We start from the raw sequence: 23,901 nt of genomic DNA on the forward strand, positions 1-23,901 counted from the left end.
CAAGGTCATTTCTGGAGCTGCTGTCAAATTGATACAGTATCTACAAGAAAGCTTTTTATTTTTTGTTTTCTTCTCGAATGATCAAATATTTTCCTATACACTTAGGATAAAAAACTACATTTATAGCTATATCTCCAATCTTCCCTTTTTTATCACAAACTTTGTTAATGACATAATTAAAAATGAATGAATATGCAAATAAGCTATATTCAGAATGAAAATTGCTATACTGTAAAAAGTGAACCTTTAAACAAAACTCCAGTTAGTTCAGTATCACCTAAAACAAATGTAAATTTAAGATGTTAACGATTCAGGCAATTTTCAAAGTTTATTCACCTTTAATTTTTCACTTAAATTCAAAATATAAAAAAAAATAAACAGGTGTTACCAACGAAGTATTTTTTAAGTATCTAGATTCAACTTTCACTCTTTACAGTATTATTTCAATATTTTACAGAATTTTTTTTTTAAACAAATTCTCTGTAAAATACTGAAATAAGTCATTCCAGTATGACAAAGGATGCTAAGAGCACAGATTCGTCAAACTTTTACATAACACGTGCAGCGAAAATAAGAATATGTTGTTCTAGTGAAACTTACTGATACAAAAATCTCAACAAACTAGAAGCAAACCTGCAAATGGTTACATCGAGTCCTCCTCTATTTTTAACTCCACCCTACACCACTCTCACAGACCCACCTGCCAGATCTCTGAAGAAGACAAACCATACTGGAACAGATCGTCTGTATGACTCTATTCAGTGGCTACATGGGCAATGTGCCCACCTCACGCGCGCAAGAGATGGGTGAACAAAACAATAGATTTACAGACAGCAAGAGTTTGTTTTCTCGGCAGTTGTGACATGAGGCAAACGTCATAAAAGTAAATGGGGATTCAGTTTTTGCGATAATTATAAATTAAACCGGGTGCATTCGGCAAGGACTTTAAATGCAACACACCCTTGGGCGCGTGGCGGAGGACGTCTGCCATGCACGAGGCGAGCGCGAGCCAGGAGCATTTTTAAACAAATAACTGACATATTTCAATTTTAAAATAAACGACAATGGCTATTGGAACTAGCGTGTGACCGGATGGATTTCCAAAACCCTGCTTCGGTGGCAATGGGGCTGTCACATGCGGACAGGACCGAGGATAGATAACAAGGGCAATTGAAAATGACATTATTTTCTTTATACCATCAGAAATAAGTGTTCCAATAAGAGATAATACATATGAGACCAACGACTGCCGTAACTCCTTACGTCCAAAAACACTTGCATTTTAAGCGCCCTGAGGTTTCACCAATTACTGGACACCGTTATTGAGGTAAGTGGATTTTCTCTGTCTAAGCTGAATCGCTTTATTGTTTGCCTCACAAACCTGTAAGTTTATAAAAGCGTCTGCTAAATGTTAAAAATAAGCAGCATGTATTTGTGAAGACAGAGAAGCAACAAAAATCAGGTTACGGATGGCACCTGTTGGGAAGGCACAGATGAGACATTTAACGAGGCACTTACCAAGTGACATTTACGTGACATTTTAAACGAATCAAATAACTACATAATTGCGAAAAGTTTGTTGTGACCTCTTCATAAACCAGAAAAGTTTGTATACTAAAGCGCAAACGTATTTTCGTAAATTCGGACATTTTTCTTTGTTCCAGGCTTTTTCATTAGATATTATAAATCTTAAGTTTTGCATACATTTGTTTTAATATAATGCTGACTCAGGAGTTGAAAGCAATGCGATGTTTGACAGACTGGTTGTATATGGCGGGTCTGAGTTATGATGTGTCACTAGGGCGACAGGACGGGAAACGTGCCCGTACTTTGAGCTGGGCAGGTGCCAGTGTAACTGTCAGGCTACCTAAATGCCCTAACAGATGTTTTTATTAATGTTTATTATCACTAACTTGATAAAATATAATGGGTGTAGAAGGAGAAGTGTTTGTGCATCGAAACTGCGCAACAAAGAAACGGATCTGCGCGTACCAGCAGTCTCTGAGGATTTACGTTTGATGCTTTAAGTGTGATTTGTGGAGGTAGCCTATTGGTTATAGGCTAATAAATGTTCATGTGTAAATAAGAGTTAACAAATCTTTCTCTCTAATTAATTATTTCTTTTCATTTTAATTATCCCACATTTCAGCTGTAATTTGATATATCCAAAAGAGTTAATAAATAGTCCTTATTAATTGACTTAATTAATATTTATTGACAAGTACACCTGATGTGCAATATGTTGTAACATCAGTGGAAACACAGATCATAAAAATTTCCACAAGAGCCTGTTTAATAAACTTGCATGCAACGCATTGGCAAATTGAACTGTAAAGACACAGGTAACATTTTTCTAGTACTGTAGGTTCTCTGCACTAGCATGAAAAAATTAATTCAAACATAGACTCTGTGTAGACCATGATTTCTCCAATACAGACATCACAAAGTTAAGGTCACATCACACAAGCCCATATTAATAAGTTTATTGAGAATTCAGCTATTTTTGAAACAATCTTTTAGATGACACACCAAAAGTCTTTTTTTTTTAAGTTTTGGATCAATAAATTTGTGCTTTTTCCCAATAGACCCAATGCACAACTTTTTTGAAGGTATGTGTGCTTCCAGGGGCTCAATGAACCTTTTCACTGCTAATGCAATGCTCTTCAGCATGGAGATACGGACATAATGGCAGATAAAAAGCAGCTAAATGAAATAGAGAGGGAGTAATATTGTCCTTTAAGGTTTCTAGCTTGACACAGTTCTCATGCATGGTATCACATCCACTAGCTCCATAAAAGGTGTGAAGCTTTAGCAGCAGGTGACAGCTTAACTTTTGAGTTTTTACATTTGCTTCTGGATCTGATTAGGGACTTGTTAAGAGTTTGTCAGCATTTGGGTCACAGGCAATGCAGCAACTTAGGACAACTGTTAGACGTTTCATTAACTGGCTACAAACAGTGCGCCAGTCGCAATAATAAACTAGTACAACAGGGAGGCACCTTCACAAGGTCAGTTGTTGTGTGAAAAGATCCAGGTCAGAAAAGGGCACCAAATTAGACATTTCTGGTCAAAATTTAACACTAAAGGACACTCACACATTAACTTCCTAAGACCTGGATGTCCACATATGAATTTTTTATGTTTTGCACCATAATACTTAATTCTGTGTAATTGGAACCTGTTGTGCACAAACATGGACAAATACACTGCTTTATGTTCTTAGAAAGCAATTTGGATATTTATTGGGTCCTCCTAACCCCAAAATAGCTGGTAGAAATCTCAAAAAAGACAAACCAAAACCCGGGTCTTAGGAGGTTAAAGGAATAGTGCACCCCAAAATACAATTCAGCTTTGTTTATTTGTAATTTGCATGTATTGTGGCACATGAATGCTAAGATGTCATCACATTATGTTCCTTAAATAACCTTTTAAAACATTGTATATTAGCTTAGTTTTGCATTCATTATGCGTTGCATGTGTATCGATTTGCAGGTCAACTCTAATCCTAAATTCACCAAAAGACTCATCAATGGCTATTTAAAATATTCATGTGTAGCTGAACTGAGTATCAATCAAACTCTACCCAAAGTTGCCTTCAGCTAAAGCAGTTGTTAATACCTATGGTAATTACAGGAACACAAAGCCATCATTTACATCTAGGGTTTGTCCTTGGTGAGCGAGCATCACCACAAATTAGCTGCTTCCACCTTCTGTCATTTAATCGTAATTTCCCTTAATTCCAAAGGAGGCTCTGTGTCTCTCACAGTAGAATTAATCAAGGATTCCCCACTCCAACTTTGGAAACTCCATTGCTGGAGGAAATGCTTGAATGTTTTGCACATTTTTGCCTGGTCCTGGCTTTCAGATGTGTCTGCAGACTTGGAAAAACTCTCTTGGGTCATCAGTGCTCCATTTTAACAGCAGCTCAGGGCTGAAATGAGTTAAACAGACACTCAAAGCATATTCAAGCCTTTGCTATGATAACAGTAAAGTATGTTTACACATTTGGCAGACACTTTAATCCAAAGCAATTTACATTGCATTGAAGTTAGATATTTTTACACTCTTGCATTCCCTGAGAATCAAACCCACAACATTGGGGTTTATAACAATGTGCTTTACTGTTTAAGCTATAGGGACACTAAACGGCAACGTTACAAAAACCTGCATATCATGAAATCTAAATGCTAAACAGTATCACAGTAATATTTTGAATATTTTCTGAATAAAAACCCTGTTGTGGTACAAAGAAAAAAATGAACGGCTTCACACAAAACTCTCTCAGAAACTCATTTGTTTTCTCACAAAGCTAGAGAAATCGTTAAATCCTTTTTCAACATGAATATTGACATTACTGGCAGATATGTGGTCTTATAAATAAAAGTGACTCAAATATTTTTTTGGGCAAACATCTTTCTGGATACGTATGGTGTATTTTTGGTAAAGGAATGAAATTCTGTTATAGACACATATTTTTTTGCAACCTTGGCAGTCTCTTGTAATCCTTACATACAAAAGCAGCAAGGTGGGTGGGTGTGTAGGTCACGCTGTAGGTTTGCAATGTGCATGCAATGTGTGTGCGTTTGTGAACCAGAGTATGCATATGATTAAAAATTAACAACCTCTTAGGTACTCATTTATGCACACTTCACATTTTCTACTCTAGTTTGCATATTATCCACTAAAGCTGGGTGCACACCACCAGTGACATTGTCGCCCATCTCTTTCAATGAGGTGTTCCTAATTCTGGTTGTCTTAGTAACAGTTACAAACAAACAAACACACGTGTAACCGTCCACCACAGTAAATGAAAAAAGATGGACGATGTTAATTTCACTGCTTCACTTCCAGTGGTAGTCCCTCCAGAAAGTCCCTTATCATTTGCATAATGTTGAACTTTTCTCAACCTTGTTACATAGCTGGACACGCCCACTTCCTATTGCCCGATGGTCACTGTCGCTCGTGTCACTGGAGCTTCTATTTAAGTGTATGAGATCACGGTACTCTGCCGTTGCTAGTACTAGTTTTTTGCAGCATCCCTCCTTTACCTCATCGCTAGCCAAATATGCTTTATTTTCTATTTGATTACTTGTTGATATGAACTTGTGAAATGCATTTGGAAGGCACTTTTATCCAAAGAGACTTACAGTCCATTACATTTTATTATTATGTGTGTTAACTGGGATCAAACTGGGACCATGTCCTTTTCATTGCTGTGCTGATGCAATGCTTTACTAACTGAGCCATGGGAACAGTCTACATGATTGATGATCGTAGTAGTTACTTTGTAGTTTGATTAATCTTAACCGTTCTTATTGAAGGGTGAAGATGCCTTTTCACCATGTGAGAGCAGGGCTGGTCTACACAGACAACTATCTGAGCAACTCTCTCTCTGAAACCAGTGAAGAGCAGCTGGCCAACATCTCAACAGAAGAGCTTGGTGGTAAGTATGTGTATCTGTTGTTTTTGCCTGTAATTTGTCATTTCATAGATTTAAAGGGACAGTTCACCCAAAAATCTAAATTAGGTCATTTTTCCACACCCTTGTTCCTAATCAATTGTTGTTTAAATACATGAAGGTAAATAAGTAATGACTAAATAAAACATATATTGAATGAACTGTTCATTTAAATTAAGGAAACAATCTTAAGTTCTCAATTTTTTGAGTCTTTACTACTTCTGTTTGGTCATTCAGTGTCATTTAATGAGGGTAACCAGAAGGGTTCACTTATGTCGTTATTTGAATAAACATTAGAAACATCCCATTTATATGGTTGCTAGCCCACTACAGTCTCTGTAAATCCCAGTTTCCTCATCTAAAATGTCTCAGCAGTCATGTGTTGAGACAGAGCCTCCAGGCACACAAGAGGGTAATTGATGGTCTTGCATGTGGTTCTCAATAGTGGATTTGAAGCCATGAAACTCTGGACAGTAAAATTGCTCTCAGATGGACCTTCTTTGAATTTTTTTGTTTTGACAGACGTGAAACTGAGCATTGTCCGCATTGGGTGTTTCAAAGCTTTACATATTTATGAGCTGAGCTTGTTTAAAGTGTGAGTGGTAAAGTTAAGATGATTCATTAAGGTCTGCCTTTGCAGAAAGAAAAACTTTGGTAGATAAAAGAGAGCACATTAAATAATGAAGCAGTGACTGGGTCGACTTATCATTTCAAGAGTTGATAAGTCATATTGAATTGAATGAAGTCCAGTTACTTTAATGTAATGAACCTTCAAACATTTGTCTCAATTTGAGCTCAGGCAAAGTAAAGAAGATAAATCTCATTAAGTCATGAGAACTGTGTGGAAAACCAAAATTAACCCTCATGTTCGATTGAGATTAAATTTACATACTTTCCAAGGATCCTAATACACTACCTGACCTAATTTTTCTTCTTTAAATGTGTTCCTCGGATCAAAAGCCCTCTTTATCAGAAAGCGGACATGTACTTTTTATGAAAGATTATTGTTATCCAGCATAGCTTATCACCTATCATTTCTGGTCAGTGCGATCTCAGTGTGAGCAGATACTGGAAAAATTGGAACCTATGGCATATTTAATCGTTTTAACATTCATTTTATGAGACACCAAACAATATAACAGGACATTTGAAGCATATTTTATTTTGAAGTACAGAAAAACAATGTTAAATTAAGTATGTTTAAAGCTGCTACAAAGGCCTTTATGTTTCACAGATTACAAACAGGTTGTATGCGCAAAAGCCGTTAAACGCCAGCTCTGTCAAAAATGAGATAATAATATTGGCGAACGCTCTCGACATGTATTATATGTCCATAAAATACGTTTCGCTTGAATAATTACCTTATATATCAGGATATTGACCGAATTTTTGAACCTTTTACCTTTATTCAGAAAGGACAGTAAAGAGTGACCAGAGACATTATTTAAAAAATTTAGATTTTTGCATGTGCTTAGACTTGGTTTTGCAGTAATAGATTATATTTAGATTATATGTATTAAAGAGCAACTATGGTTCGATTCACAATTTTACCTTTCCTTTGGTGTGCAGTGTTTCCCGCAGAAAATTTGTTAGTTAAGGTGGGTTGGACGAGTGGGCGGGGCAGAGGGCGTGGCAATCAAAGGGGCGTCTTGATGAAAATAAAAAGTATTTTTATTTAAAACACTCAAATAAAACTTAATTTTGAAGAAACTATGACAGAAAATGAACACATACTAGATTATAAATGAATTAAATGTTTTTAACAGATACCTCTAATGGGAATAGCTGCGTGATGAAGTGAAACTAAAGGGTTAATAAACACAAACTAAAGCAGATGTTGTAGAACATCCTGCGAACGATGATAGATGGCGCAAAAATGGTAAAAACTGATTATTTCCCACTATTAATTACATTATTTTAAAGGAAGGTTAACTACTGTAGCATGTAAATAATGCACATAAGTAAAATGAGCAAGAGCGCTCAACAATTATATCTATTTAACAGGCACGTGAAACAGCTAGCAGGTTGCTCAAACAACAAAATCACCAGCTAACTTACTTTAAATTTGCAAGAACTATAGACGAATATAATAACAGGCTTAAATAAACCCAAAAAATAAGTCCACTTACTGTTCTAACGGACACGCATTTTATCAACTGGCTATCCTCCAGACATGACGGACCACGTCTTTATCTCATTTCGGCCGTGTGGCTTGCGTGCATGCTCGCGGTGTGAAGCACGTCCGCGCTATTCTCCGAGATGTTTTATCAACTGGCTAGTTATCCTCCAGACAGTGACGGTCCGGACCCCGTCTTTCTCATTTCGGCCGTGTGGCGCGTGTCCCCACTCGTGGTTCTCCGATATGCACCTGATGGCCTTTTGTGCAGCGAAAGTTTTTTTTTTTTGGACAATCTAGTTAAGGCGGTAGGGTTTCCAAGCTTAGGCGGGCCGCCTGAACTGAAATGTGCTGCGCTAAACCCTGGTGTGAAAGTGTGTATTAGTACATGTTAACTATATGCAAAAGTTAAAAACCCCAAAGTAAACGATGACGCGAGTTATCATCTCAACGTATATATGTTTTCTTGGACTACAACAAACACACGGATTGTAGGCAACAGTTTACTTCCTGGGATTGGTGAAGTAGACAAGACCGACATTATCATAATTCCTCCCGCTTCGGACTGTAAATGAAGAGTTTGGTTCCAAAATGCAATAAATCCATTTTGACTAATTTAGGTAAAAACGTGTTTTCTATAACAAGAAAGTGACAAGATAAAAACCTGGAGGACTGGTATTTATTGCGTTTTGGAAATCAATGGAGAAAAGATGACAGAATAACATGGGGGTTATCAGATTTTGCGTTAAAATTAAGAATTTACTTCTTAATACTGACCTGATACAATACTGATTTTGGTAGTAACTAATTTAAAAAAGGCGTTTATCGCGTTTTGGAACCAAACTCTTCAAATTGTTCAAAACTCCTGTTAGCATTGCATTGTGACCAAATCTTTCAAACATGTTAAGGAGCGTCACATTTCCGTCTGACGTCAAATGTATTCAGGCCAATCACAACGTACAGATTAGCTGGCCAATCAGGAACACAGCGCTTTTCAGATCAATGAGTTTTTTACAAAATCAGTGCGTTTCAGGAAAACAGGGAAATCTGGAGGTACAATAATGTACGGTATGTGGAAAATAATGTTTTTAATCGTAAACCACACAAACACATTGTATTATACCAAATTCACAAAATAGTTTTTAGCTATGAAATAGGTGCTCTTTAATTGATTTGTTAAATAAAAATTAAATAATTAAAGTGAAGTCAAATTACTGAACTTTTTAATTGCCATTTAAGTGATATTACTGAAAAAAACTATGCTCATTTAAAAGAAAAGCTCTGAGATCCACATATAGGGTCTAAACTAAGTCTAATAAATGCTGTAGAAATATTGTTCACTTTTAGTTCATGTTAGCTAATGCTTTAATTTTAACAAATACAACCTTATGGTAAGATTTTACTAATATTTATTTTTAAAGCAGCACAGAGACAAACAGGCTTTTTCAATTCAGGCAGTGTTATGTTGAGCACATGAGAGCACACACAGCACATCGCTGACTTTATCCCAGAATAACATTAAGGCGAGTCTTTAAGACCATGGAAAAGCAATACTCCTCAGAAATAATACGATAGACGCATGTTATTTTTGTTCTTGAAGCTTAAGACTTACTGTGGGTTTCTTTAAATCAGCCTGAAGAGCAGGGTTGATGCTTTTAGAAATGGTCACAGCACACTGAATAGACAGCTTTGAAATAGACTGACCTGTATTCAGTATTTCTGCTGTGTGTGCGCATATGTTTTGCAAGGCACTGCTGTTAAATAATACATTTGCTTGCAGATAACATGCACATATTCATTTGTTAACTTTTGTATGTAACCTGAATTGTAAGTGTGAATTGTCAGTCTGGTTTGTGTATTTGAATTGAGTTGTTTACTTGTTCTGCACTCCATTAACATTGAAATGATTTGCTTTCTTTTCTCCATTCCCTTCTGTCTATCTTGGCTCTGCAGAGATAAGAGAAGCATTCCGAGTTCTAGACAGGGATGGCAATGGTTTCATCTCAAAGCAGGAACTGGGTATGGCCATGCGCTCTCTGGGGTACATGCCCAGTGAGGTTGAACTGGCCATTATCATGCAAAGACTGGACATGGATGGTGAGTCAGTCAATCAAACTTTCTATACTTTTCATTTTCCTGGTTCATTTTTTCAAAACACCCAGGTATTTTTCTCTATCCGCAGCCTGTTACACAGAAACAAAGCAATGTCTGTCCTCTCCATCGTCTATACAAATATAACTGTACAGTCTGTCACTGACCCCAATCAATCTACCCTCGGAGAGATATGTGATATCGTGAACAGTTTATGCTACAGCGATCACACAATTCCGTTTATCCATCACAGGGGAACTGTAAATACATCAGTGTACAAGGTGATTCCTGAGAAACCTGTATCTTTAGTGTGTGTCTGGGTTTTGTGGATCCATCAAGGACAGGTCAGTGTTGAGTTACTGGTTAAAAAACATGTGAAGATTAAGCACATCAGTCTAGGCGCTTATCAGTGAATGGTTGCCGGCCATTCTTGATCCACATAATTTGTGTGTTAGTAAGGCAGTCTGGGGCATCAGTATGTCTGTAAGAGGCCAAAGTGAAAATGAGGTAATGACCAGTGTATGTTAACCCATACTTGAAATGTGACCTCTGCATTTAACCCATCCAGTGAGTAGTAAACACACATACTGCAAGTCGTGAATACACACACAAACTCGGAGCAGTGGGCATCTGTCAGTGCAGCGCCTGGGGAGTAATGGGGCACAGGTGCCTTGCCCAAGGGCACCTCAGTCGCAACCCACCAGCTGTGAGACTCAAACCAGCAACTCTCAGATTACCAGCCCGATTTTTTCCCATTAGCCCATGATTGTTCAATTTCTTACAATGCCTATGCACACAGTTACCAGCACAAATATGATGAATTGATCATTTGGAAGGATCTTTGACACATCAATCCATAATGCCCATCCATTGTTACCTACAGTAAACCTGATCTCTTAAAGGGTCAGTAAGTATAGATTTACCCCCATCTAGTGGTGAAATTGTATTTTGCATTCAAAGGAATATTGCTCTCTAGCGCCTCGCTTTTCTTAATGCGTGTTGCAACTTTGGTAGCCGTTATGTACTCACTGATCTCCATGTCCGTTTCAGCTACTTCACGTGTTCTGAACGAAAACGCGTTGTGGAAACGCGTTGGTAGGCTAGTGCTTTTTGTCCCTCTCTGCTATTATAGTTTATCAATATGGTGGAACGACATGGAAGCCTCCTTGGACTTACCCCGTTCAATGTAAGTAAAGAAGAAATTCTAAGCTTACAAAGAAAAGTCCGATCCACGGCAGATGTCATTTGACACCAATGAGGACATATTTATGAATAAAGACATTGATTTTGATTAATATAACACTACAAATCCTACTTACAGACCCTTTATATGTTTTCATGTTTTCAAGGCTTTTGTGTAACCTTGCTGTGATAGCTCTGGGTTGTGTATTGTACACAGTTATATAAGACTAGTTAGGCTGTATTTCAAGCTTGGGGTATGAATAAACTTCTCAGATGCTCTTTAGTGCTGCCCATAATCTTTTTACAAAATGCAAATGTGAGTGCACAACCTTATTGTATTTCAGTAATAAATATTCACGATGCAGTGGTAAAGTGAAGAGGAGGTTACTCTGGGGTTTAAAGCTATAGTGTGATAAGAGCTCGCTTTCACTTATCACTTTAAGTTCTGCTGTCACTCAGCCGGTCTTTAATGCCCCTTTCACCGTATATCTCAGAGCAGTAATTGTCTTTCAGGAACGAATGAAAGTGAGAATGAGAAAAGATTGACAGATGTTAGCTTGCACGGTCACGACTCGCATGATACAGAAGATTATTGTCTTTTTTTCAAAAGAAGTCCTGCGATCAGGTGTAAGGGAGGATGTAAATTGTAAAAGAAACATCCCCCATATGATCTAAATTTTTATTGGAAAGTATATAACATTTGTCATATTGGATTTAACTGCATATGAAACGTGCAGCAGTTGATTTAAATCAATTTTATTTCTATTGCACTTTTTCCAATGTGCACAGTTTCAAAGGAGCTATACAGAAAACCACGAAAGGCAAAAAACATTGCTGGCTTCAGCCAGTGAATTTGAAAGTATCAAATTTGTTTCTTATGACTGCATTCAGCGACCCTGAACGGTTTCATTAAGCTGAGCCATACCAGTTAAAATGATATAGTAAAGCAATCAAAATAAGAGTGCAGATCCTATTAAAATATCCCATTAGAAATTGGTTAGATAAACTCTTTTGATCTCTAAATGACAATTTGATTCCCCATTCAAAGGAATTCTGTTCTTTTCTTTGCCAAAAAAACTCAACAGGCCCCTAATCTAGGTGTTTTCAGCAATATTAAAATAGTCTCTGGTATAATGTGTCTGTAAGGTTTCAGCTCAAAATACACCACAGATCTTTCATTATACGATGTTGAACATGGCCATTTGTGGCTGCAATGAAAAACACACTGTTTTTGTGTGTCTCTTTAAAGGCGCTCTAAGCGAATCTGTTTGACGTCACTTCTTGTTGACGTTCGAAATGTTGTCAAACAAAACGGAGCGTAGCTAACTCTTTAGCTTTGTGTACCCCACTTACTTGCAAGATGTATGATATTCCATAATGTAAGCAAAGTCAACACTGATTCGGGGGTGTTCAGTTTCATTCATTTATTTATTGTATTTGATTTATTTTTGGGCTCTGTATAGATGTCTATTACATTTTTACTGACAGACCAAATTTTGCCTTGTTTTAGATGTCTTGGCTGTGTTTGGACACTATTCGACGACTTTTAAATGTGAAATTGCTTGCTGGAAACTATAGGTGTTGTCACCTCATAGCTCCGAACAAGAATCATGTGGGCTGTTTACACCCAGTATTAATCTGGTCAATTGGATCACAAGTGAACAAAGCTCAGTAGCAGAGTGGCCATCGGGAGAGTCGGGACATTTCCCCGTGGGCCAGTAGTGTTTTGAGGCTGCGAGAGCCGGTCTGATAAATCGGGCTTTATACATTGCGAGTTATATAGCAACCCCGTCTGGCGGCCTGATGTGTGGCCGCTTCCCGCTGGTCAAACTGTGCAGCGTCTTTTCTCAAAAGTTTATAAAAGTGCTCAACCTGTTCGGGAGATCCAATCATGTCTAGGATTTGTAAAAATATAGGGGGATCAGTGAACGGCCCCTCCCCAAATTGCATAGCCTGTCGGCCTTTGATGTAAAATAAATAAATATCCCCATATAACTTAAAATAACAGCATTATGAAATGAATAAACAGACAAGGAAGCAGGATTGGCATGTAAATTTTATTATTATTACCGAAAAAACAGCAATATTACTGAAATAAACTCTGAGCCAAACACGTTAAAATAAATAAGAAATAACATTATTAATAAAAAATATTATTTTCTCTCAAAACCTTATATGACAAAATTATATTTAAAGGAAAAATTCTTACAGTTATTGAAAGATTTCACATTATTCCATATTATTCCCATTTATGAGCTGGTTCATCTCTGGCCTCGCTCTGTTATGTGATAGCTGATTGACAGGTGCGCATATCCGTCTTTCAAACAGGTATCATTTTGTATAGTTACTAATTTTGGAAAATTAGCCATGGTTTAATGATTTTATTATTATTATAGAGAAAATTAGTAGAGAATTATTATTATAAAAAAGATTGTTTTTTGGCAGATTGATTACGATTTGTATAACCCTAATTTTACTACAAATACGAGACCTTTTTTTTTTTTACCATGGAGGGCCGGTGGTAAACGAAATTTCCCGGTAGATTTTTTGGTCCCAGTCCGCCCCTGACGATGCTAAATACAAATGGGATGTGAAACATTTTGACCACATTCAGAGGTAATCCACGCCTTCTATTGGATTGCTTTTGTGGTATAGACCATAGACAGTAAAAGAAATGGGCACAGCGACCCCGTTGGATTCAACGGAGACAAGTGAAGCCAATTAGAAGCTCACACTTCCGGGGGGTCGAGCGTACTGCGCAGACTCAAACTGAGCTTGGTGACGTGAGCAACCTGTCTGACAATTGTAAGTCTTCTAATAGGTGTGCCAAGAGAAATCTGAATCACCCACCGAATCTTGCAGAAACGGCGAGCGTGAACAGGAGTACATTTTGTATTAAGTATATTTAATATTCTGATTAATTACTTTGTCGTTTTGCATAGTATTTATTTATTTTAAAGTTTAACGCCAGTACCCCATGTTCTATATGCGCTTCTCCTCCTGTCCATACGGTAATTTCTCTACTGTGCGACAGAGAGTCGCGTGGTTATGACGCAATCGTTAGCATAGTTTTACTAAAACTGCTTCTACTGGGCCATAACGTAAGATACAAGGTAATGGAGCCTTTTATACATTTTCGTGTTTCTTTAGAAATAATTGATGCACAAATTGAGTCTTTAAACGCCTCAGATGTAAAGTTATTCACTGTCAAAGTGACGCCAAAATGAATGGGAGTCAATGGAATGCTAAGAGCAGGTGGGGGTCCACTAGCTGATGGCGGTGCCCAGGGCTGCTTCAATAAAATATGAAACCCTGCCCCCCTGGTATACATGGATATCAGCTGACGTCACTCACTTGTCTTTCGCCATTTTAAGGACTTGAAGTGGTCGCAAAAGAACTAGAAGCTATGCCTTCAATATGCTGTGAGCATCAAAATCGCTATTTTAACAACACTAAGAAGGCTCAACACAACATGATATTTTGCTCGAAGTATCGCCTATGTCTCTACACGTGAACTTGAGCATTGAGAACATTCATTGTGAACAGAGAGTTAACTAAAAAGACGGTTTTGGACAACTGACTTCGCCGCCTTCTTCACAGTCAAGATGTATCGATCTCCAATTGCGACGTAAGGAGGGAGGATTGTAAAGATTGATATCTCCTAAAGCATAATTCCATAAAAATGCACGGATAAGTCGTTGTTTTGTCGCAAGTGAAAAACAATATTGACCTTCTAGTTGAAAAAGGAGCCTCATATGAGATTCATTCATTCCCCTTCGGAAATCGATTATTTACGTCTGGCAGAGATGACAAGCGGACACCATAACAGCCAAAGTCAGTTGTACAAAACCTTTCTTTTTAGTAAACTCTGTGTACACAAACAATGTTCTCAATGCTCGCGTTCATGTGTAGAGATCCAGGTGATACTTCGAGCAAAGTTTCATGTTGTGTCGCGCCTTCTTATGTTATAAAATAGTGGTAGTTCGGTAGCAGCGGACAGCGGCTGGAAGAACGCATCAGGGATCGAGAAAGCATCACACCCTAACCAAGATATATTTTTTTAAAGTAGCGTTTATTTTCATGACAGTCGAGATCCCACATGTTGTCTTTCGTAGCCCTTTACTTTATCCGTAAGAATCATAGACAGTAAAAGATAAGAGATCCGTAAATCGTAGAAAGGTAGCCAATGCTTGTCAATAGCCTACTGGTACTCGGTAGGTCCTAAAGATGGCGGCATGATGTAAAAGGTCACGTGACTGAAATCCATCTATAGACGCTCATTTGGTTGAAAGTGTTTGAGCAGCCACAAAAGACTTTCCTCCGCATATTGATCTGATGTGTGATGTAGCGAGCACAATGTTTTTACAACGGTCCTGATTTCTATCGTGAATCCACAGCACTGTCTTAAGGCGTTCATTGATAAAACTTAAGCAGATGGTCTTCGCCCTTTTCCAGTTTTGTTTAGCATATGTAGGTTAAGCAAACTTATTTTATCAATTGTTCTTACATATCAGCATGCTTACTAACATCACAAGCAGCGGAAAGCAGAGGGACTCGCCCACAGACCAACTCCTCGGTAATCAAGACAGAAGTGGTCAAAAGTGGACAAAAGAGACAGATTAAAATACCAAGTGTAAATGTGAATCTTATCAACCAAAACACATCTTAATACCAGGTATAAACATACCCTTACTGTACTCAGGCATTGAGTTAGCAGCGCAAAAGTTTGTGGGTTTGATTACTATGGAAAAACACATGCTGATAAAATCTATACCCTGAATGCACTGTAAATTGCTTTGGATAACAGCATCTGCTTAATGCATAAATGCAATATTAGTGATCAAAGGGATATGCAATTTTTGCAACAGCAATGCTTTGTTCTGCTCATTAAGCAGCTGTTTTAAAACAACGTGTTTTCTCTAGAGAAGAGATACACTTTGTACACATACTGCTGTCACATTCTGAATTTTGTTGCAGAATGCGGTTGTGAATGACAATTTAGTATTTAAAAAGGAGTGAAACCCACATTAGCTTTGATGTGTGTGCGCCTATACTAAAATATTATGTTGGTGTTTATTAATAATCTGCTTAATAATGCCATCTGCTAAGTTGACTGCAACAGCCTGTTTTTAATACTCTCTAATCCAGATGTAAATGTTTTTTTCTGATGCAGGTGATGGACAGGTGGACTTTGATGAATTCATGACAATATTGGGACCCAAACTCCTTTCTTCTGAAACCAGAGAGGGCTTCCTGGGCAATACTATAGACAGCATATTCTGGCAGGTAAAACACATTAATCTTCTTTTCTTTTGCATACATTTACATTTGAAGAACACATTATTTATATCAATGCTTTCTTCTTTTCCTCTTTTTTGCTATGCGTTTATATTCTGAGCATGTGTATGAGATTATGGGTCATACTCAGCCCTTTCCATTCGCTTTCTCTGTCCCACGACGACAGGCAAATGTGATTCTTCCTATACTGTGAGCTTCAAAGTGAACAAACAGATCTGCCCATTTCTGAGTCAACAGTAGTGCGTAAAATGGAGAAATCCCAGTTTCGCTGCCATGAGATTTCAGAGAGCTTTGGGGATAAAATATTAATTGAATGTTTGGCATTAAAAAGGAAAGTGTAGATCTTTGAATTAGTCATCATTGACATTCGGGCACAGCTTGGGTGAGGTTTTTACTGACTCTGTTTTTGATAAATAAGAATTTCGAAGGAAACAATAATATCTGGCGTCATGACCTTGAAGGAACATTATATGAGTTTATATTCTGTTTATGTAGCGCCTCATCCACAGACAAAACAAATCTGTGTGTGTATAAGTGTGTGGGAATGTGTAACATCAAGGTCACAGACCCTGGTTGTCTCTGAGGAGATTTGAATGCACATCTTCACACACCTTTAGTAGGACACAGTGAGTCATAACTGCATCAGTAATCCATGTAACATCACACCGGCATAACAATCACCTCTGACGGCTCTGATTGTATTATGATAGAGGCTTAATAATGACATAGTGGCACAACCTCCTGAGCAATATTATGTTTTGAGAGCAGAAATATTGTTAGGATAATCTCACAATTCCCCACTAAGGAAATAAGAGAATCAGAAGATGCTTTACAATCATGTTCTGAAGGTTAACATTAGCTAATGCAATCAAATAAAAAACTTTTACACATTTGCATCCTGGTTAATATTAGTTTGTAAATCCAGTAATGCATTTTAACACTGTAAACTGTATTAATTAACATAAGAGAACATGCAATATTAAGTAACTCTGACTTAACAAAGAACAGTATTTCTGTAAACTTTAAAGGGACACCCCACTTTTTTAAAATAATATTCATTTTTCCTATTTAAAAATATATGTTTTCCTATTTAAAACTTGACTCTTCTTAAGTTACATCATGTACTAAGACTGACGGAAAATTAAAAGTTGAGATTTTCTAGGCAGATATAGGAACTATACTCTCATTCTGGCGTAATAATCAAGGACTTTACTGCTGTAACATGGCTGCAGCAGGCGTAGTGATATTACGCAGTGCCTGAAAATTGTCCCCTGCTATTGAAAGTAACCAAGGGGACTATTTTCGGGTAGTGTGTAATATCACTATCTGCCTAGAAAATTGCAACTTTTAATTTTCCTTCAGTCTTAGTACCCAATGTAACTTCAGAAGAGGCAAGTTTTAAATAGGAAAAATATAGAAAATCTTTGGTTATTTTTTTGTGCGATGCTAATGGTCTAATCAGATTCAATGGATTGTGCTAAGCTATGCTAAAAGTGGTAACGCCAGACTTGGAGATCAGCTGAACTGATTTCAAAACGGTAAAAATAAAACGTTTAACTCTAATGTAGCTGGAAAATTAGCATATTTTCAAAAAAGTGGAGTGTCCCCTTTAATATAAATTAATAAATGCAGTAAAAAAACATTGTTTATGCCTGCATTAACTAGTGTAAAGTGTGTCTAATATTTTTCACTTCATATTATTCTGAATATATACACCAAGTCTATTGTTGACCAGTTCTGTTGTTTAAAACATTTTACTTTCAAGGTCACAGACCCAATACATGGTTTTGCTGATTCTGTTCCAAAGGTTAAAAAAATCAATCCTAATAAATATTAAAGGACAGGGTCTATAAGTTGCAGTAATGCTCTCTGTGTAAAGTGTCACACACAGTTTAGTGGGACTGAAATGCACCGAAGCCAGAAACACCCCATCAAAAGCTATTGATTTACAAATCTGTGCCGCAGATGTGAATTCATGAAGCAGTCACAGGAAGTTAGCTGCAACCTGTTGTCAGCACAAGAGATTCATCATAGTGTCATCTCGGTTTGAATCTGCATGCGGACTAGGATGCTTTCCTTGTAGCCTTTGTGCAACATGAAAGGGTGAGCACGTATTAGAGGTGGTGTTAAAATATCCTTAACAAGATCATCAATGGGCACATCAGAATAGAGCCAAGAGCCACAGGCAGTACATGGAGAACACATGGGTGTTAACAGGCTTGTTTTATGTTACCAGCAGCCGTATTTGACAGCAACAATTATTGAAGACAAACTATTCAGCATTAACCAACATTTGACCTGCCTGTAATGTATAATCCACATGAATATTTCTCAGACATCACTGCTTTCCAAACATGTTTACTGGAGACTTTCCAGTAGACGCGCCACTATAATGACATTGATCCAATTTTCGTGAAACCTATGGGAGGTTTGTGCAGTCTTAAAGCAATCACCACTGCCTCTGTGGCTCAAGTTTGTTTTTAACAGGGACCCTGATCATTTCAGTCTGCTCGTGCAATGAATTTTTAGCACGAATTGTAATGCAGGGGAGTTCAAAACTATATCTGGCACACTCGCAATGCAGTGCGTGGGCATAGCACTTCGCTTATTTCACAAGTAAAGAGGGTTGTTTCTTAAAGTCATATAGCATATTTTATTTTTATTGTTTTATAATTTAAATAAAAGCTTTGCTAATATACAGATGGTGGAAAATATAAAATAATCATAAGCAGAAAATAAATACTCCAGCTAACAATTTTTGGTCCCTTAATGTTATTTTTTGTTTGTTTTTGGTTAGCCATGAAAGTTTTCTTTATGAAAGTAGGATGTTATTTTTAGGTTAGTAAACATTGTTCTAACGTTCTCCTAATGCTATTTTGAAGTAAGAACCAGTGCAACCTATCTAAAATAAGTAAAACATTTCCATAAAATAGGGAGGATTAAATCAATATATTACTTATAAAATAATTCAATTTAAATATGTATGTATCATGAAACAGGTTATTTTTAATAATAAAAAAAATCTCATATTGTATTTAGATAGCATTGGGTTTTAGCAAATATATAAATAACCAATTACTTCAACCCAATATAGAGGATTTAAAACAGATATTTTTTGACTGATAAATAAACATTTCATTCACTTTAGATTAACAGATCTTACCACCTATCTGTTTTCAAAAACTACAATCAAAAGCTTCTCACTTACTAACATCATACACTTTTATGTGTCAAGTTATTTTTATTTTTTAAATTTAAATACCCACCCTGCAACGTTATGGGAATGTAATTTTATGGTTTAAAAAGTAACATAAAATAACCATTAGAGCAGTGGTTCTCAGACTGGGGGCCACTGAAATGGTGCCAGGGGGCCCCAGTTTAATGACATTTTATAAAATATATTAATTTATTATAAATTCTGTGTATTTAAACCTGAGAAAAATAAGGGGATCGCACAGACGCACACCGGCCGTGCCGCTCAGCGCCGCACAGCGCCGCGCCGTTCTAAAAAAATCGAACACATTGTTTTCTAAGAATATACGCACACCGGAGCCGCCAGGTGGCGCCTGTCCGCGCCGCCCAGCTGTGACTCAGGAAGTTGCTCAAATCCCTGTCGCGCCACACTGCCACTCACATAGTTTAACATTAAATAACATCCTATTTGTCCCAAATCATTACGATTAACATTGGCTGCTAATGTATATTTAGCATTTTGAAGTAGATGCTATCTGACGAAGCTTGCGCTATTTAATGTGCACTTCCGGTTTACAATACCTCCGAGTTGTCCTAGACGCGACGCGACGCGGCGCGACGCTGAGCTGCACGGCCGGTGTGCGATCCCCTAGGCTACTAACCAGTTTTGTAATGTTTTATGTCATAAATTTTCTTTGGAGGGGCCACGAAAGGATGCAACGTACACAAGCCAAAAAAGTTTGAGAACCACTGCATTAGAGAATGTTATATTTATTTAAAAAAAATACCCTGCAACATTCCGGGAACATTATTTTATAGTTTAAAAACCCTAAAAATAAACATTAAAGAACACTCTGTATAAGTTATTGTTAGGTTTTTAAAAAATAAAAACCTACAGTGTTCTGTGAACGTTATTTTATGGTTGCAAAAAAACGGAAGAAAAACTAGCAAAATGTACATTTGGGACAGGGAATATCCCAAAAAGTCAACACAGCATTAGGGAGTATGTCTCTTTTTCTCAACAGCACAGCTGACAACTCAATTAAACTGTGAATCAGCCAAGGCTGTCCTCCTACATGTTGATCTCAAATGAATGATACCAGCATCTGTCTGTGCTATCCTCTGTATAGCCAACGGCATGAATACTATGGCCGAGTGATAGCAAGCGAAAGCCTTTCTGGAAGCACTTAGAGATGCAGCACTAATACACAAGTATTCTCTATTCAGAGCTGTTTATGCTGACTGGATTAAACAGAAATCTCTTTGGGAAGGCATGAATGTAAAACTTGTCAAAACATGTAAGTAGCCCATCATGTGTGTGGCTCGTCATGTCAAAATATGTGTTTGCCGCGTCATGTGAACCTATGTGCATAACACGTCATGTCAAAATATGTGCCTGCTGCAAACATGCCATAAAATTCTTAGATCAGATGTTCTCCTTATAAAAAAACAAGATTATGTTTTCTTGCTATAAAAATGTATATCTGCATTTCAATTCCATCAGTGAGTTTTTCATCATACCATAAACAAGATGAATGAATTATCAAAGCATAAATCAACTGGATGAAGATATATTTCTTCACACTGGTAGTCATGAATGTGTCTAGATAACAATCAGGTCAGTGAGCAGATGGGTCGCAACAGTGTTACTCTGAGACTGCAACAGAAACACTGCATTAGTTTATGCATTAAAACTTACAATTGGCTTGCCACACTTGTTGATTTGGTTTTTATGAGTGGTTTTGGCTCAGTGATGCTGCGTATGGCACGCATGCATGACTGAATGTGTGTATCTGAGCAATAATATCAAACCAATATTTTGGCAGGTCATGGTGCAAGGAGTTGATTTACCATAGCCTTCAGGCAAAGCAAGTGAGGTAATATTGGTGCATGATTCGTGGAACTGAATGAAAATAAGAGCACACGAGTAATGGATGGTTGATTAACTCCAGACCCTCCTGTTACAATCGCCCTGCTCCCAGACGTACCATTTACGCCCATATGCCATCTGTTCAATTCACACTTCCCAAAGTGACAGTTGCTGAACTGTCAGCGGAATTACATGCTGTTAGTGCCTTGGAAATCGTTTCACAGAAAACAGTTGTGTGTGTATGTGTGTTTGTAGTTCAAGGCCATAGATCATGTTATAGTAAGGGCATATCACTGCAGTTTCTCAAAAGATTTTTCAGTGCCGTTTGGCACAATGAGATGTTGGAGTATGTGATAACTCACCACAGACGGTCCCCAATGGTGTCTGGAAGGAGTGATATAGTATCGATTGGCAGACTGTGTGAGATGTTCTCAATCATCTAGTCCTGATTAGAGATCAAATTAATCTGTAGCTTTGCAGATCTATTGGGATATAAACACATATTTAGGTTTAAAGGTCTTTGTGAATGTTAATTAAAGGGACATTCCACTTTTTTTGAAAATATGCTCATTTTCCAGCTTCACTAAAATTAGCATATTCTCAAAAAAAAGTGGAATGTCCCTTTAAGTAAATTTTTTTACCATCAGAGCTCTTCAAGTTTAAAGTGCAACTTTTAAATAGAGGTGTATCGAGGACTGAAAGAAATTAGGGAGGCAAGATGATTTACACCCCTTAATATGTATCAGGTACAAATATGTGCTTTTGAGGTATTAATATGCACCGTTTAGGTACAGAAATTTACTTTTGGAAAGAGTACCGCCCTAAGTGAGAGCTTTTTCACACTTTTTGAGAATGTAGTTTTACTTTTTCGAAATAGAAATTTGTTGGCAGAGTCCGCTAAACGCCACCTCGATTGACATAAGTGAACTGGATGAACGATGCCGCACATTCAAATCTGGGTCATTTCTGCATACTTGGACCTGAATACAACCCGCATGTGACAGTCACATAGGTCACAGCTCCCCCTAATGTGTGGTTCAGTTTCTTCCTTTTTACATTCCGACGTTCATCATTTGCAATGTTTAATGTTGCATCTTTAGTGGAGGTTTTTGCTAAATAAGCTTACTTGCACTTAGAGCAGGGTTCTCAAACTGGCTTGGGGCCATTTCTGAGACTGACATTTCATTGGAGGGCCACAGAGCTACTTTAACATATTTCTGTGAATGTACTGTTTAAAATCTATTATTTAATGTATAATAATACTTGAAAATTTATAAGCAGTGGTTTTTAATATACATTATTTTATAAAAGTAAGTAAATATTTTCTTAACCTTATCTTTAATAACTAAGGCCTGTTAAAACCTTGCACTAAACTAACAAATAAAATTTCTGTTTACATTTATAAACCATTATAAAAATAACAAATTACCACCAGTATTTTTTTTTATTTTGGACTGTTTTCAGTCATAGTATTGACTTAAAGGGGCCATGGCATGAAAATCTGACTTTTTCCATGTTTAAGTGCTATTACTGGGTCCCTAGTGCTGCTATCAACCTAGAAAATTTGAAAAAGATCAACCCAGTAACTTAGTTTTGGTAAACCATTCTCTACAAGCACATGAAAAAATAGGTCGTTGAAATTTGGCTCTCCTTATGATGTCATAAGGAGCTCTTATTATAATAATACCTCCCCTTAATCCAACCACAGCACTGCCATTTAGAACAGAGAGAAAATAATTCACAGAACAATTGAGTTTCAATTTCAACAAACCACCATCATTGTGATCAGTGTTTGCACTTCAGCCGCTCATGTGCATTTTAAAGGACACACCCAAAACGGCACATTTTTGCACACACCTACAAAGTGGCAATTTTAACATGCTATAATAAATTATTTATATGGTATTTTGAGCTAAAACTTCACATATGTGCTCTGGGGACACCAAAGATTTATTTGACATCTTAAAAAAGTCCTGTGACATGGCCCCTTTAATATCATCTTTGTTATTCAACAGTTTTAATGACTTTGCTTTTGATCCTTAAACTTTTGAATGGGTAGTCAATGTTACATATGCTAGTTGGACAGAAAAAAATGAAGAGTTTGGTTCCAAAACGCAATAAATCCATTTTGACAAATTTCGGTAAAAACGTGTTTTCTATACCAAGAAAGTGACAAGATGAAAACTACTATTTTCTGTTACAAACTTTCACATAGCATCTTTAGGTTATAAAAACATCAAAAATTCTCATCCATAACTTGATTTTCAAAGATTTATTACAAAAACTAATATTTTTTTCCACAAAATGCAATAAATCCATGACAAGTTTTTTTCAAAATTCTATAAATCTATTCAATCAATGTATAAATGTGCTTTCATTTTTGCCATTTTATATTAATTTAGTTGAAACATTAATGGCATTAATCAAAACACTTTGTCATATTAGGAACACTGTCATTGCTGCGCGGTTATACTTGACGTCGTATTAACGGGTGACGTCGCTCCCGAGCACGTGTTGTTAGACGCGACATGTAAACAAACCTTTAAACGTTTAAATCAAACAAATATGAAACAAAGTGAATAAAAATCTTTCTGCAGCCAGATTATGTTATATTGTTGAAAGGTGACGCAGGTCGCAGAGAGGGGGAGGGCCGGCCTCAAATGGCCCGCAGGCCAGGAGTTTAAGACCAACTGA

General features: G+C 37.1%; 1 protein-coding gene across 1 annotated transcript in view; it reads left to right on the forward strand.

The window, feature by feature from the left end:
• Positions 1 to 725: 725 nt before the first annotated feature.
• caln2 (calneuron 2) overlaps positions 726 to 23,901 on the forward strand; it is a 34,375-nt gene continuing 11,199 nt past the window's right edge. The window contains exons 1-4 of the mRNA XM_065287025.2: positions 726 to 1,327; positions 5,322 to 5,443; positions 9,528 to 9,671; positions 16,021 to 16,133. Of these exons, the coding sequence (XP_065143097.1) occupies positions 5,329 to 5,443; positions 9,528 to 9,671; positions 16,021 to 16,133 (372 nt within the window). The 5' untranslated portion in view covers positions 726 to 1,327; positions 5,322 to 5,328. The remainder of the gene's footprint in view (positions 1,328 to 5,321; positions 5,444 to 9,527; positions 9,672 to 16,020; positions 16,134 to 23,901) is intronic.

The sequence above is a fragment of the Paramisgurnus dabryanus genome, chromosome 18 (assembly GCF_030506205.2).
Source record: "Paramisgurnus dabryanus chromosome 18, PD_genome_1.1, whole genome shotgun sequence".
Taxonomy (NCBI): Eukaryota; Metazoa; Chordata; class Actinopteri; order Cypriniformes; family Cobitidae; genus Paramisgurnus; species Paramisgurnus dabryanus.